Source organism: Pseudoliparis swirei, chromosome 2, assembly GCF_029220125.1.
Source record: "Pseudoliparis swirei isolate HS2019 ecotype Mariana Trench chromosome 2, NWPU_hadal_v1, whole genome shotgun sequence".
NCBI classification, from domain to species: domain Eukaryota; kingdom Metazoa; phylum Chordata; class Actinopteri; order Perciformes; family Liparidae; genus Pseudoliparis; species Pseudoliparis swirei.
In genome coordinates, this window is record NC_079389.1 from 12,345,732 (window position 1) to 12,362,498 (window position 16,767).

Sequence of the window (16,767 nt, forward strand, 5' to 3'; positions counted from 1 at the left end):
TCCCCATCATGGCGGATGAGGTAGTTGGCTAACGTGAGCGGTTAGCACATTCAGCGATTATTTGGTGTCACACATTGAATGACTGTAGCCATTCTGCATTTTCTACTCAAGGATCGCATCCACGGGACATACACCGGGTAATTACATGCATCCGAACCGACAGATGTGACGAGCGAGCGGGCTTGCTTTGTTGAAGCGAGTAACGTCTGAGCCAGCTAACAGCTAGCTTAGCTCGGCGGACAGACATGCGCGGAGCTACGGGGCTAGCTTAGCGCTAACGAGGCCTCGACGGGCAGGCAGAATGTGAGACTATTACAGTCTATACGACGTGTAAAATATGCTAAACAATTTACGTTTCAGGGAATACCCGGTTTATAAAGAATCCAAAGCCATTGATGTATTTACTTCGTGTTAACTAAGTGTACTAGTGTTACCTAAAGCTAGTTGTAGTGATCCCTCAGCTAGCGTTAACGCTTGTCACGGCAGCGAAGGCCCGACTGAGAGCAGGCGTTATCTAACGTTTTAACGTGCGTTGCCGCTTGAAACTTTGTGTTCCTTCTTTTCGTATCTATTTCCCGGGCAGCTTTGACACGACGACACGTATCAGTTGTGCTTCTTTTAACCCTTCGCTGTGGCGTAATTTACTGGGAACAAGCGGGCAAACTAATCGTGCTAACGTGACTTTAACTCTTCAGTAACATGTCGGCGTCCTCGTCTATCATGGCTGACTGTAGCTTTAGCATCAAATAAAGCGGCGCCCTGAACTAAATGCACGTTTTGGCTGCATAACCTCAGATGCTGTCTTGCCGTTTTCGTTTAAGTGACGTAGTTGTTGTTTAGTGGAAGTAAATTGTTGCAAATATGTGTTACACCGTTTGAGTTGCTTAGCTAACGGTGAGATTGTGGCTTCATTCACAATGTTTATGAGTTAACGTTCCCTCGAGTTGGATTTGTACGACAGCGAGGTTTATGTTAAAGATTTACGATTATAGGACGATCGTCGTTAAAGTGCAGACTTGGGTAAATGTCCTACTTTTCGACTTTTCACTCTATTTTTAAACCTGTTTTTGTGTCGAAAAATATCGTTCAACTTAGTTATTTACGAACATTATTTGCGTTAGCAATCCAGCCTTAATATAGTCTGGGAGAGGATGCAGGGTAGTAATCGTTGTTGAGTTTGGTTGTTTGGTCCTCGATGGAATTTCCCATGACTCGATTGTGTCTTCCACGTTTCAGTCAGTGATTTAGGCAGTTATTTGCAATTAGTTGTTTGCTGAAGGTAGCTGATCTGTTTGTATACTGTTTCTCTTATCACAAACTTCACAATAAATCTTTTTTAAATTGAATGTTTTATTTCAGCTTCAATTGGAATCAGATCTCCTCCAATCCTGCACCTATAGATATTCTTGGTGTGTTTAATTTTTGCACTGTTTATTGTAGTCACATAATATTCAGCTTCGATTTCAGTGAATGTTTTGCGTTTGGCATGTTGTGCCCAATGTGGACTTATCCAGGCCCATGCACAAAACAGTATTGCTATTCATAGTATGATGGTATAACTTGCATTTTACAGCAGCATGGCTATAAAATGCATCCTCGTGCTGCATTCTTGTTGCTTAAGTTTGAATAAACTTGTTTTTTGTTTTCCTTGCCAGTGTTGAGAGAGCAGCACAGCTGTGACATTAAGAGCAGTTGACGAGATCAGGGGCACCGGCACAATGGACTGTGCAGTGGATATCCCCTCAGGTGAGTGATGGATGAAATACAAATATACTTTTTTCATTTTTAACTTTGACCCAATTTGCAACACAAAAAAAGTTACTTCTGGATTCCCTGGATTTCAGATATACAATGTTAGTCTATCCTGAAAGTCAACATAAATGCTGTATTTTATAGACAGTCAGTGATGTTTTCCCCCCTAAAACACCTATCGCTGTATTATTTTAAGCTTAAAGTTTTCATTGCTGGAAGGAATAAACTACATTTTCCAGGTTCATCATTTTGAAGAAAAAAAGTCACACGCATATAAATGCGTTGTTATGAGTATTTCATTTGTATGGAAAAATGCTTTATGCTGCATTGTCAAGTTGAAAAGCTAAACAATATCATCACTTTACTCTTTGCGCATCTTGACCATTTTACACAGGAACATGAATAAGATCATCAACGCAAGCCTTCATTGACTTTACTCATTTAAAGTGCAGCACTAATAAAATAACTTACTCTAGGTTTTCTATATGTCATGTATTTGCTAAATACTTGGTTAATCTGACATACATCTGACATCCCTGGCAGGTGAAGATGAGGCACCTGCGAAAGACGATATGCATGTGAAGGTAGTGAGTGAGCCACCTCCCAAGAAAAACAAGAAGCACAGAAAACACAAGAGCAAAAAGAAGAAGAAAAAGAGGAAGGGGGAAAAGGAAAGCAGTTCAGAGACTGGTGCTGAGTCGGATGTCGATCCATCATCGACTCCAAACCCTGCCAGGACCATCAGAGCCAGGTCAGAAGAAGATGTTATTGCGGAAACTAAATATTCTGTCTGCTGTGACAAGGCAGATGTAACTAAAGTGAATTGTGTTAACTAATAGTTTTGTAATTAAGCACGTCTTGTTTCAATGTGTTTTTCATATATTTTGCTGTTTAGAGTTCATATTTACAGTTTTAATCATCTTTACAAAATGGATTCTTGTTGGAGATGCACTGATTGCAATTTTCTTTGCTGATTCAGACTTTTAAAAAATTCTGACAAGAAATTGTGCTGATTTTGATTTCCTTTCTAAAAACAATCATTGACAGTCAAGTTTTCAAACGTACGCTTTTTTTCACCATTGTCCAGGAACCTCCCCGAAAAAGATTTGCTAGCCGTTAGCCACGTTCTAAACAGAACTGAACTAGGGTAAGACCCCGTACTGTCAGCAAACATACTTTGATTACTCTGATGGGAATTAATTACAATTTAAGTGTGAGCTTTCTATCTTCACTCATCGCGATGTGTCGCTGTGACGTTACTGTCTGTGTCTGTGTGAATGTGATCGTCGAAAATCTGAAACATGACCTGGTTTCAATCGGCAACTAATTGATCGGTGCATCTGAAATTGCATCTGAAAGTGCTGTTATTCCAGTAAAATACTGACGATACACTAGTAGTTGTGTTTAAATGCCTCAATAATTTGTACCTTACACAAAATTAAATGGTTTCCTAATTCTATTTTGTTTGTAATGGGAATCTTAAGTTTGACACATCACCAAATAAAACTGCAATGTTTTCTTTTCTTGGTGTTTTTAGTGCTAGACTGGCAGCATCTGTAGGAACTGAAGACCAAGCTGGGCTGAAGGAGGAGGGGAAAAGGGATGTAATTACAGGTAGGAGACCCTCACATGAAAACAAATATTTTCTTTAACCCTCCTGATGCCTTAGGGTCAATTTGACCCGATTCAATGTTTAACCCTCCTGTTGCCTTCGGGTCAATTTGACCCGATTCAATGTTTAACCCTCCTGTTACCTTTATATTTTCTGACATATTTTACCCATGGGGTCAATTTGACCCCAGCAATTAAAACCTCCAGAAAATTATTAGAATTAATATTGTTTTCCAAGTTTAAATGTGAGGTACTTTATGTTTGTTTGTTGACTACCGAAAGAACACCGACATTAAACATTGAATCGGGTCAAATTGACCCGAAGGCATCAGGAGGGTTAAAAGTAAAGTAAGCATTATTTCCTCTTAATTATAATAAAAAAACGTAATTCATCACACACAGATCGCACAGATACAGAGGGAGATTCAAAATCCAAAAAACACAAAAGACACGCTGCCAAGAAGAAGAAAAAGAAGAAAAAGAAAGACGAAAAGAAATCCCCATCTCGCTCTCCATCCGAAAGCAGCTCAGCTTCAGGCTCTGACTCTGAAGGTGAAGGGGTAAAAGTGGCTGCTGATGGAAAATACTCTCCAGCTGCAGCGTCTGACCTGCAAGAACCAGTCTCTAAACTTGTTTTAAATAGCAAACGAGGAGATAAATATGAATTGCTTGGGGTGAAGAAAAAGGAGATATCAGATATGGATGTGTCAGCATCTGGAGAGAAGGGCAGCAATACCAATCAAACAGAAAAGAATATGAGATCGCTCTCTGCGGGCCATGATGAGATGACAGAAACGGCAACAGTTAAGACTGAGGGTAGTCAGGAGGGTACATTCAGCCATGCCCAGGAACTCCCTGACATCATCCCTAAACTGGAAGGTGCTACCCCAAGAGATGAGCCAGGCCTGAAAGACCAGGCCAATTCAGTTCAGAGGGCTGAGCTGATTGAGCGCGATTCTTCCAGATGCAGGTCTCTTTCCCCTCCCAAGGGCCTAGGAATTAAGAGGTCTGGTTCAAGTCATAGTCACTCGCCAACACCTAGTCCTACTTGGCAGCAGGCTGGGCAAACAGCAGTAGCACCATCAAAAGAACGGTCGAGAACCCATTCCAGGTCAACCTCTAAAGAAAAACGGTCTATAACTCCTCTAAAGAGACGGCAGCTATCCCGCTCTCAGTCCCCTAGATCTAAGAGGAAGTCTCTCTCCAAGTCCCCAAAAAGGAACATCTGTCAGTCCCGGTCCACCTCTCGCTCCCTCACCCCCAAGAAGAAGGTGCCAAAGTCTCCAAGGAAGTCCAAGTCTCCTAAACGTCGGAGGAGTTCATTGTCTGTTTCTCCCAAGCGACGCAGAGGTTCCCGCTCTCCTAAAAGAAAGTTGTCACGATCCCCTAAATGGGGTGGCCGCAGGTCTCCCTCTCTATCGCGGTCTCCAAGGAGAAGTCGAAGGCACTCCAGGGCCCGCTCACCGAGGCGATATGGTGCAGTTGGCAGGCGTTCACGGTCACGTTCTGTCGCCAGAAAGCGCCGCTCCATTTCAAGATCAAGGCGCCCTGTTCGTCGGTCCAGGTCACCGGCAAGACGCGCAGGAGGTAGGCGCTCCAGGAGTCGATCCGTGTCTCGGCATAAGAGGTCACCTCCGCCCAGATCCCGCCGCTCACGCTCTCGGTCGCTCCGCAGGGGCAGGCGTACTCGGTCACGTTCCGTTGTTGTCCTTAAGCACAACCGGCACTCCAAATCTAAGAGTCCCTGCAAACGGACCAAATCCAGAACCCCTCCCTCCCGACGCCGCTCCGGTTCCCCGACCAGGAGAAATCGTTCTCCACCATGGTCTGGCAAACGCTCAAAATCTCGCTCGCTGTCTCGAATGCGTAAGTCTAAGTCAAAGTCCCACTCACCCCCACCTGTCAAGAAGAAGTCAGAATCTCCCAGGAGGAGTGAAAGAAGATCAAAGTCTAAATCCCTTTCGGTGGGCTTAAACAGATCTAGATCCAGGTCGGAGTCGAGTGATGTCCGGTCTAACAACTCCTCCCCAGCCAGATCCACAGTACCGTCTCCTGTTAAAGAGGTGAAGCCGTCCACCCCTGAAGTTCAGACGGCTGTGAAAATTGGAGGATTTTCAGCTACACCAGGTCAGGATTTTTATTTTTATAGTTGGATGTAAAAGCAAAGTACAATAACTTAAAAATGTATTTTGTTCCTCAACCTTTTTCATCTGCTCAGTTACCAAGAGTGGCAGCCTTCTATTGGAAAAACTAAAGTAAAACTCAAATTCCTATTCTCCATAAACTGGCAAATATTATTTGTAAGTCAATTTGATGAGTAACATTGACACAAGTGTAATATTCCAACTCTACCGTACTCATTATTGTTAGCGTGCACCCTCCAAGATAATCAGATTTTCTGGATATTATCTTAACAAGCGGTTAATTCTTATTGATTACTTGTAGTAAAAGAGTTTAAAGCATAGACTCCAAAACATAAGAGCTAAAATCTCCAGTAATTAGTGTTAATGTTGTGGTGAAATGACCTAACCCGTGTTCACGTACCATGCAGGTGCTTGGAAACCCATGCCCGCAGCAGAAGTTGCCCCCAGCCCCCAAGCGGAGAGCTCCTCGGATACGTTGCCAGAGTCGCCGCCTCAGGCGCTTTCTCCCAACCATGACAAGGAACAGAGGGAGTGTGTCGACTCAACCAATGAACAAGAGGTGTCCATGTCTGGTTCAGGAGAGCCCGGCGCTGCTCCAGATCGGTCAGATCTTTGGGAAGCATCGGATGAAGAAAAGGAGCCTTCCCCTCCAGTTAAGCAGCGGTCCAAGTCCCGCTCACCTCCGATAGAAAGGAAACTGTCCCGCTCACCTCCGATAGAAAGGAAACTGTCCCGCTCACCTCCGATAGAAAGGAAACTGTCCCGCTCACCTCCGATAGAAAGGAAACTGTCCCGCTCACCTCCGATAGAAAGGAAACTGTCCCGCTCACCTCCGATAGAAAGGAAACTGTCCCGCTCACCTTCGGTAGAAAGGAAACTGTCCCGCTCACCTCCGATAGAAAGGAAACTGTCCCGCTCACCTTCGGTAGAAAGGAAACTGTCCCGCTCACCTTCGGTAGAAAGGAAACTGTCCCGCTCACCTTCAGTAGAAAGGAAACTGTCCCGCTCACCTCCGATAGAAAGGAAACTGTCCCGCTCACCTTCAGTAGAAAGGAAATTGTCCCGCTCACCTTCGGTAGAAAGGAAACTGTCCCGCTCACCTTCAGTAGAAAGGAAACTGTCCCGCTCACCTCCGATAGAAAGAAAACTATCCCGCTCACCTTCAGTAGAAAGGAAACTGTCCCGCTCACCTTCGGTAGAAAGGAAACTGTCCCGCTCACCTTCTCCACCACAACGAGCAATACCCAAGTCCACATCCCGAAAGAAGCCGTCAAGGTATGTGTGTGTGTGTGTGTGTCCCACGTCCCTTTTCTGTGGGTCTTAACCCTCCTGTTATGTTCGTTTCTTACATACAGCCGTGATGTTCCCGGGTCAATTTGACCCGGTTAATGTTTAATCATCCAAAAGTGGTCAGAAACCAAAACATTCTAAAAACTCACCAAAAACATTACTAACAATTAAATCAGTTTTGAGTGGAATTGAGTTCTTTACCCCTCCATAGATCAGAGTTCAATCAGGAGCACTCACTCGTTTTAATGAAAAATACATGTTCAAACTATTTTTTAGGTACATCGAAAAAATCTAAATATAAATTGCATTAGTCTACCATAACATGTATTTTCTCCTAAATTTTATTTGCATTTTGTAAGTTTTTTTTTCTTCATTGGGTGATGTAGATAAAAAGAGATGAGACACCTGTGCTGTTCAGGGTCATAATGACCCGCCCACTAAAAATCAAGCCAAATGAGTCATAAAGGATTTGTATTAAAAGTAAACGTTAGTTATGTTTATTTTTAGTGTTAAGATGCATAAATTATATGATAAAAGATGATCAAAGGCCAGCACACAGTCATCCTCTTGGTGCAGTCGTATGTATCTGCAGAGTGTAATGTTGTAGGACTTCTCAGCGACCATTTTGTATGTTTGGCCCCTCCCCTGATACGTGTGAGTGGAGTTTTGCCGCAGGGAAAAATAAAGGTTCCCGTCAAAATAGTATCTGTATTTCTCACACAGGTGTGGTCGTTAGAAAGAGTGTGTGTGTGTGGGTCTGAGATTGGGATGAGACAGGGTGTGTGTCTCTCCCAGTCAGACAGACAGTATATTAGAAGTACTATACTACATATTTATTAGTTGTGACATGAAAGAAACCCTCACATTAGTGTCCCATGTCCAATAAAGGTGTCTTGAGGGGTAAAGTTAGAAGATGATAAACATTGTTTGTTCTGTAATGTGTGCTTCTCATGTAGGGTGATGGGCACATAGCAGGATAGAGATGGTTCCCATAACAACCACCTGATTCTTTTGTTTGAAGTTTGAAATGTGTACAACTTTATATATGGGTTTGTGAACGGGGTGTGTGTGCTGATATGTGTGTTTGTGTGTGTGTTGGTGTCTGTGTGCGTGTGTGTTAGTGTGTGTGTGTTAGTGTGTGTGTGTTGGTGTGAGTGTGTGTGTTGAAACTTGGTGGGAGGGAGTGAGAAAGACTGTCCTACATTTACAAAGAAAGAAATAGTCTAAACGTGACTCTTCTGATGACTTTTAGCCTTCATTTTCACAACCGGGTCAAATTGACCCGGGAACATCATCTCTGTTATATAAACCTGCAGGGGGGGGTTGCAAATACATTATATTTTTTTAGTTATTTATTTTACGTTGATTACACAAAATAAGGTAAGCAGAATAAGTTTTATACAGAAAAAGTACTTAGAAGTATTTTTCCTAGATTTTCAAACTTTGAAACGGGTCAATTTGACCCGCAACATAACAGGAGGGTTAAAAGACATTCAAATTGAACATTATGTTGCACTAGTAGTTGTAAGTAAGAAGTCAGTATTGTGCATATGTATAATATATCGGTAGTGGTGTAACACCGTAGTTGATCGGTCATATGTAATGCTCCCGCTCGCGGACCGGCATGCATGTGAACTGCTGATAAATTGTGCAGTTTGACGTCATAGTGTGAAATTTTTGTAAAGTGATACGACCTGAGTTTTTATGATCCCTTGCACCCTTTTCATCAGTCTTATCATTCACCCTTTCTCAGGTCTAAGTCTCCTGTGAGGAAAAGAGAATCCGTCTCTCCACCGGAGAGGAAGAAACGACGGTCTAAGTCTCGAAGTCCTGCCCGGCGTAAGAAGTCGCGCTCCCCCGCCAGGCGTAAGAGATCACACTCCAAGTCACGGACCAGAATCCGGCGTTCCAAGTCCCGCTCGCCAACCAGGAAGAGACGATCCCGCTCACCCAATCCTCGTGGAAGGAGGAGGTCCAAGTCCAACAACAGGAACAAGCGATCCAAGAGCCGCTCCACTGGCCGCAGAAAAAGATCAGTCGACAGAAGCAGGCGCTCGCGGTCTCGTTCTGTTGGTCGCAGACGCAGGTCTAGGTCACGGGGTCGAGGCAGGCGCCCGGTGTTCCGCAGTCGTTCGTTCGATAGGCGAGACAGGTGGAAACGAGAACCCAGCCACTCTCCAGTTCTCATTCTCCGCAAACAGCGCCGCTCAGGGTCCCGGGCACGACGCAGCACCAGCAAGACTCCTCCACGCCTCACCGAACTGGGTAAATCATTTGGATAGTAACGAAGGAGTTTAATTCTTGAATGAAATGTTTTTTTTAGAGTTGTACACAATGCCCTGTTGTTGCATTAACCCTTCCTCTCGTTCTTCAGATAAGGACCAGTTACTGGAGATAGCCAAAGCTAATGCTGCTGCAATGTGTGCTAAGGCGGGGGTGCCCATTCCCGAGAGTCTTCGACCGAAAGCCATCCTCCAGCTCCCTCTACCCACTCCATCTCCTGCTCCTCTCTCCTTACCACTACCGTTACCTCTCCCAATGGGCATGGGGATGGGCATGGGCATGGGGATGGGGATGGGGATGGGGATGCCTAATATGGGGCAGATGGGGATGTCCCATATTCCAGGAATGCCCAGCATGACAAACATCACCATGAGTGCCGCTATGGCAAGTATGACAGCAGCTACGATGACCGCTGCCTTGACCAACATGGGTGCCCTCGCGTCCATGCCACCCCTTGCCCCGCTGCCTACCATCACTAACAAGCCTCCACCGTGTCTCGCTCCCCCAATGCCAACCCTCAACCTGGACCACATCCAGGAAGCAAAGAGAAAGGTCACTCAGCAGGCCAACATACACACCATAAAGGAGCTTACTGAGGTAAATGGGGAACTGTTTTTGTGCATTTTTGTTTGAGAGGGATTATACTGGAACAATACCATTGTGCACATGTTTGATAGTAACAATGTTGAATTATGGCATGTGGAGGAGTGAATAATGAAGTTGTGTTTTTAGGGGTATTTTGTGCAAGACTACCAATGCCAAGTAACTGATGGTTTGTTGTCTGTGTTTTTGTAGAAGTGTAAGATGATTGCGAATAGCAAGGAGGAGATGGCAATCGCTAAACCCCATATCTCAGATGATGAGAGCTAAAACCTCCACGCTCTTAAGGTAACATTTATGATCTTTTTTTCTTCCATTTTCTTTGTCAGTCTGTGTCCTTGTCTTTGTTTGAATTTTTCTATTATGGCTGTAATTTCTTTCTTTTTTTTATTACCAAAATTAATTTAAAAGCCTTTTACACACTAGGGCTCTCATTTACAGACAGGCACGTGCACAGATGGAGCCCTAGTGGTGCTCGAGCACCAGCCCTTTTGCCCTGGATGAGAAAAGTGCCCTTTTTGCTGGAGACACTTTTTTCATTCATCAGTATTTAAGAATAAAAGTTACTCTCTGTCATCAAGTCCCCCCAAATGTGTTTTAATATCCGACGGGGCATTTATTTGAGTTCTTGTGAGAATTTCGCCCCGACATGCTCTGCGACGCTCACGAGCCCCCCCGCCCCTCTTCCCCCCGCCGTGCCCCTCCCTCCTCCTCCACTTCTTCCTCCGTGTAGTGCTTCTCGCGCTACTAAACGGCTGCACCTCCTTCTCCTCTGACGCGCAGCATCAGACACATGACGGTGTTTGTCCCCTGATGTTGTTTTGTGATAAATCAACCACAACATTAGCGCTGCTGAAAACATGACGTCACAACTGGTCCGACATTTCCTAAAAAATAAACAAACAAAAACTCACGAAATCCGTGATTTCAAAGTCTTGTCCAGCTGTTTACTGATGTTAGTTATGTTTAGAGAATAGAGAGAGGGAGAGAGGGAGAGAGAGGAGAGGAGAGAGAGAGAGTTCATATTCCGTTCTATTTAACGGGCTAGTCTAGAATTTGCGTGGCCAGACTGAAAAAAAAAAAATCATACAGCCTCTCTCGTTCAGAGGGCCGGGCCAAATGTGGAGGCGGGCCGTATCCGGCCCGCGGGCCTTAGTTTGAGGACCACTGCTCTTGACTGTTGATGTCTATCAATATCGCTCATTTTGAAAATGACGTCAGAGGGCAATACGGATCCGTATCAGACCAGGAGGGCAATACGTGGCTGGCATGACGACCCATTAGCCAATCAGAATGCTTGTACTGTTGTTGCTATATAATAATTCATCTTTATTCATAAAGAACATGTAAGCTAGCGGTCTGATGCTGCCCAGAGGAAACGCAGGTCGAGGATGTATTGCATCATCAGTGTATTGCTGCTTATGGTTCAACTCTTTCAGAATTTTTTTTTGGCATTGGGTGCCCTTTTTTTTGGTTTGAGCACCTGCCCCCCAAAATGTCTGTGCGCGTGCCTGTTTACAGACATAATAAATCAATATTTGACTGCAATATTTTTCAGCAACTGACTTACACACTTGTCTTTACAATATATTTTTATCCTCAACCATGTCCAATTGATCACTTATCCTTCCACTTTTGTCTTTCTTGTGAACACTTGTCATGCATGTCATATGAAATAGTCTTTCCTTTTCAGTCATAGCTTTTCCCTTTGGCTTAGCATTATTGTTGTTAGCCCATTTTTGGAGTTGTCCATCCCTACATCCTTTATTGTTTATATTCCCGTTTAGTAATATTTTGTCAAATGCTGTGTGTTAATACTACACTGTACGGTTGTTTTTTATGCCAGTTCTTGGCAAGATAACTAGCTACATTGAAAAATGAGCCAAACTCACTAAACTGCAGTTCTTTATTTGTGTGACTATTCTGTTGAGTCTCCTTAGCATGTGTTAACAAGAGAAATGCTTTTCCCTCATTGAGATGTTCCTCTGCATATTAAATACGTAAGTCAGAGTTAAAATGAAACCGAATGTTTTTCCCTGTCGAAGTTAAATGGTGAACCGATGTTTCTCTCTTTGTCTGTGCACAGCCGCTTCCCTCAAAGGACTGAAGAGAAGCATCGCACACGCTTTACAGGAGGACCGACCTTCCCACAGTTCCCTTTGGCAGCCAGATGACCTGACTGAGCCTCATGAACCACCGCCACCAAGAAGAAGAGCATCCACGTTGTCACAATCAGGCATACGGGCCGCAGCCACTGCCCCACCCAGCTCCCCAGTTTGTTTCTGTCGGTGTGCGAGAGAGAGAGAGAGAGAGACTGGCAGACTGTCAACTGTGATGCCACTGAGTAAGCTGGACGCACAGTTGTATGACTGTATAGTGAGTGCGAGTCGGTGTGTGTGTATATATGTAGTGACTTTGACCACCTCGATGTTGCTGCTCATTTAAGCGGTCACTGAAGAAAGAGGAAACAAACCAAACAAACAAGTGGCGCAAGTGTTTTTGTAAAAGATTAGTTTCTCTAAATTTTATTTACTTTTATGCTTTCTAAAATAATGTTAAGTGGAGACTGCTTCCTTGTTCATCTGTATTCCCCTTGGTTATCTTTAGTGCCCGGTTTTATGAACAAATGATGCAGAGAATGTTTTGGTAGATACTCGAATGTCATTGGTTGTCAAAAGCCTGGCTGTCCAGGGTGAGAGTGACCACATGTGCATCCTGGAACAGGGTGTCAGATTTTATTATTTTGAAGGGATGGCTTCAAAAACAAAATGTAACTAATTCAGTTGGCTGTGCCCAGGGTGTTGTTTCCGTTCCCTTTATTTTAAACGGCGCCAACCTACCTAGTCTCGACTCTGTCATGGTCTTTCTTTTGGGCTTTGTTGGGATTTTTTACCAATCTGGAAACGTGTTTGCTGTAGATTTACATGGACATTTCATCTGCTACTCTTAACACCAACATCCTAACATGCAGTGGTGTGTGTTTAGCAGAATGCTATAATATATAATTTAAGATTCACAAAAGGCAATTTGTTGGGAATTTCCATCATGGCATTTTAGAACAAGAAGACATTTGGGCAAGTAAAATACATTCGAAAGATCTGTTTCTATCTTTTGTCATTTGAGTTTGAGAGCAATGCTGGTTGATGACAGTCTTGTAGATCCCAGACGGTGGGACCGTGCCAACAGAACCATAACACCCATAACCCGATTCAGATCTCAACTCAGATTTAATTGGACCTTCAGCTGAATGAGTTATTTTTTTATCCTGGTAAAATGTAACTTCCTTTAAACTTTACGTTAAATGGTAATTACTATTCATTTATAAGATCATTTCTAGTTCACTGATATGATACTTGATAAACAATAGGTATTTAATAAAAATACACTTTAGATATGCTTTTGCCTCTTTCTTGCTGTTTACATTATTAAAACAATTTCGATTGACTTTTATAGAGGCACGCACAGAGGACATAATCCATGTTGTGCTGCGGGGTGACAGATTACTTCTAGTAGTGTTAGAGTCGAGTATGTAGGTTTTGTGGATTAGACAATCAGTTTCTCGGTCTCAAGATGCTTTTCTTGAAAGAACTATAACCAAATTGAATGTCTAGCAGCACTGTCTTCAGGTGGCCAATAGGAGAGAAATAAGATGACTACAAACATCACACAAAACCCAACACGCCTTTTCCATTTATTCCATTGACGCATTTAATATCGGCTTGACTCGTAAATGTTTCTTTGGCCCCGAGTCTTCTGCGTGAGCTGCTTCTTGGTAAGCGGGGTCCATGTTTCAGTGAATGCTTTTGTCCCGTTGGATAACTGAAGAACAAATGTACTTGGTGCTTTTGGGGAAACTGGCAGGAGTGAGGTTTTAAGGAATGTTCCACTCGTAACTCTTTTTTTGGGGGGGGGGGGTCCATTTTGATCCATCGTCCTTTTGTTGACTTCTCACACCCGGGGCTGTTATACTGTGGAAGATCATCGGTCACGGTTTTGCCGAACTGTAACTATACTGACTGTACCAAAAGTGTAGTTGGGCTGTTGGATTGATTCCCTGGGGTAATCTTTAGCTATTTTAATGACAGCAAAAAAAAGAGAAGAAAATGCATTTTAGGATTCTTTTTGTGGGGGGGGGGGCATTTAAATATGACATTGCCTGCTTTGTACATAAATGTGTTGATTAAAAACCTCAATGATCTGTATGTACTTGTGTGCTGTGTTCCCTTTAGTCCGACATTCACCACGAGAACATAGGAGACCGATGTACTGCGTTACAAAACCAAACCATTGTTCAGCATAATTACAGATGAAGTGGTACATTGCTTCAAGCCGTACGTTAGGTTATCGATCTGTGCAATCAACATTCTATGAATAGGATTTTGGTAGAAGCCTAGATCATTGATCGGACCCTACCACATTCTAATAGTGGTTTCTCCTGAGATGACAAGGCAGTTGAGGGAAGTGGAATTGGCCCAGTTGTGCAAAGCTAAGCGGTGATCGACCAGCCTTTCACACCAGAGATGGAGTCCAACGGGAACTTGAGTCTACAATGTGTTGATTGTTTCACAAGACTGCGTGCTTGTGTGAGAGAAAAATAAAAAGAGGTAGGCTAAGTACGAGTACATGTTTTTGCGTTTCAAGGGGGCTCATGCCAGCACGTATATAATTTATTGTGTGCTTTGATATTTAAAATGTCCTTTAAAAGTGTTTTACATGCTGGAAAACACCTGCAGTTCTGAAACCCTCCTACGAGTGGTGCACTTTCTCTTTGTTTGATTTTTGTATATGCTCTATCAACAAAAATGGCCTTGAAACACTTATGTAAAGCTCTAACAGATAGTGAAGGAACAGTTGTAAGTTAAGTATAAGAGCTTTAACACTTTATTTTCAGGTTGGATGTCTGATTTTCTCATAACGAAGATGAGCGACCCAGGAGAAAGCTTAAAATGCTTGCATCTGTGGATTTGCACACTGACTTGAATACAATGTTTCAAAACCTCCAGAGTTAGAGTTTACGCCTGAGCCTTCATCATAGGGTTTGAAATACTACCACAAAGATGAAAAATGCAATCATTATCATAGTGGGGTGGGGCGGGGGCTTGTATATAGCGCCAATTAAAGTGAAAGAAGTTGAGAAATGTGCTTCCTTTTTTTATCTAACTATTTGACTTTCTTCATCTATGAAATATAAATACAAGATGAGGACAAATGTAGAGACCTTCACTGCTCTCTGTCGACAAACAAAACAACAGCAACTAATGTCTTAATTAGAAATGTAGAGCCGGCCTTTTAATTCCACTCTGTTTCCAATAGTATTTTCTTAATTACTACGTTCGGGTCAGTAATCTGCATCAACTGCAATCTTTGACGGAGTAACTCTAAACGCATTCTTATCAGCCAATTATCCTCATCTAATGTGTGTTACATTACATCAGTAATTACAGTGAAAGGCCTTTCTGTCATTGTCTGCATGTTTGCTTGTTTATACACGGCAGTCCCGTTTGCATGGAGGTGGTTTGCATGCAGAGAAGCTATGAGTCATTGGATTTAGCAGATTAATGGCTGTGGATCGATGGATGGCTGAGTGCTTCACAACGACCACCAAGTCCAAGCACTCGACCCCCTGTCAGGCAGCCGGAAGGAGGTCACATGCACAGATATCCTCACTCCCACTTTCTAGTATTACGACACGCTCTCACAACATTGCTCCAAACTCTTACTCACACACGCAAACACACACACAAATACAAGATCCCTAATTTTACTGAGGAGGATTTGGAGCACTGGCTTACAGAACAAAGTGAGCTGTGCCTGTAACTGTGAGGGTCCATGCACTGGTCAGAGGAGCAGAATAAAGGTTGTGACTTTGACTGTACTTGTCACTTCATTGTACTGTCAAAACTGTATGTGTGCACATTTCAGTTCAAGTGTGTGTGTGTATGTGTGTGTGTCAGTGTCCTCCACAGGAAAGAGTCATACCAAAACTAAATTGTGTGAAAGCGGGAGAGCCTGCTGTAACAACAGTATACGAAACAGCACATCTATGATTGAAGGCCCACATGTTGCACACAGGCATCAATATTTCATGAGGGCAGTGGATCTTAACTTATGGATGAGTGAAGTTAACCCAATTGAAATATTCATGAGAACTGTAATACAATTCAATTTCTAAATATTCTTTTAATTTTCCATTTCAGATTGAAAATTTGAATATGTAGAAGTTAACACATTGGTAAAGGATAGTGAAATGTCCAGGAGAACTTTGTTTCTGGTTATTGAAATGAACATTCGCTCTATAACACTTTGCACTAAGAAGATACACAACCTCTTTGAACTTGCTAATTTGAATGTGATTGTGCCATATGTGGATCGGATCCCCTACCATTCTGTCATTCTTTTTGCATTGAAGAGCAGGCTTTATTTTACAACGAGTGCATGACGGCGGATGTCGTCTTGGTGTGAAACGTCAGACAGGTGATTCTCCGTGAGGAAAGCTTTCCCATGTGACCTTTATATGACCCTTCTTTAATGAAATGGACAAAAACAACCCATCTCCCAAGGTTGCCCTGCTGGGTAGCAGAGACTATGTTGTTTTGTATTCTAACATGTGTTTGTTGTGTATCTAATTTCCCAAATTGAGTGCTGCGCTAAAGTGTGGCTTCTTGACATCCTAGATGTACTTGGGTCATCAAACACCCTCCACAAGGGCGGAAGACATGCTGGCCACTGTCGCCGAGTTGACCTATGAAGTCAGCCACAGAGACGGATGCCTCCCGACTTCAGCAAGCGTTGGTGTGAATGATGAGAACATTGAGGTAGTGTGTGTGTGTGTGTGTGTGTGTCTGGCTCAAGAGACTCAAAGTGATTCATTTCTATAGGGAGAGTGTGTGTGAGTCAGAGATCATAGTGTGTCTGTGTGTGTGTGTGTGTGTGTGTGTGTGTGTGTGTGAAATTGTGTATATCTTGTTCATTCATCAAACACAGCAGCAAGGTTGTTTGCATGTATTTGTGCATATGTCCTGCTTGTCTCTCTTTCCCTGTGTGTGTTTGTGTGTGTGTGTGTGTGTGTGTGTGTGTTTTGACAGCC

The 16,767-nt window shown here is 43.2% G+C and overlaps 1 protein-coding gene across 1 annotated transcript; it reads left to right on the top strand.

Moving 5' to 3' along the window:
- Nucleotides 1-29: 29 nt before the first annotated feature.
- sona (SON DNA and RNA binding protein a) lies at nucleotides 30-13,882 on the top strand. Its single transcript, XM_056431295.1, has 11 exons — nucleotides 30-137; nucleotides 1,656-1,746; nucleotides 2,296-2,503; nucleotides 2,840-2,899; nucleotides 3,290-3,366; nucleotides 3,766-5,490; nucleotides 5,915-6,782; nucleotides 8,551-9,062; nucleotides 9,172-9,677; nucleotides 9,876-9,968; nucleotides 11,767-13,882. Exons 2-10 carry the CDS (start codon nucleotides 1,719-1,721, stop codon nucleotides 9,948-9,950), a joined length of 4,059 nt encoding a protein of 1,352 aa, XP_056287270.1. The 5' UTR covers nucleotides 30-137; nucleotides 1,656-1,718; the 3' UTR covers nucleotides 9,951-9,968; nucleotides 11,767-13,882.
- Nucleotides 13,883-16,767: the final 2,885 nt, after the last annotated feature.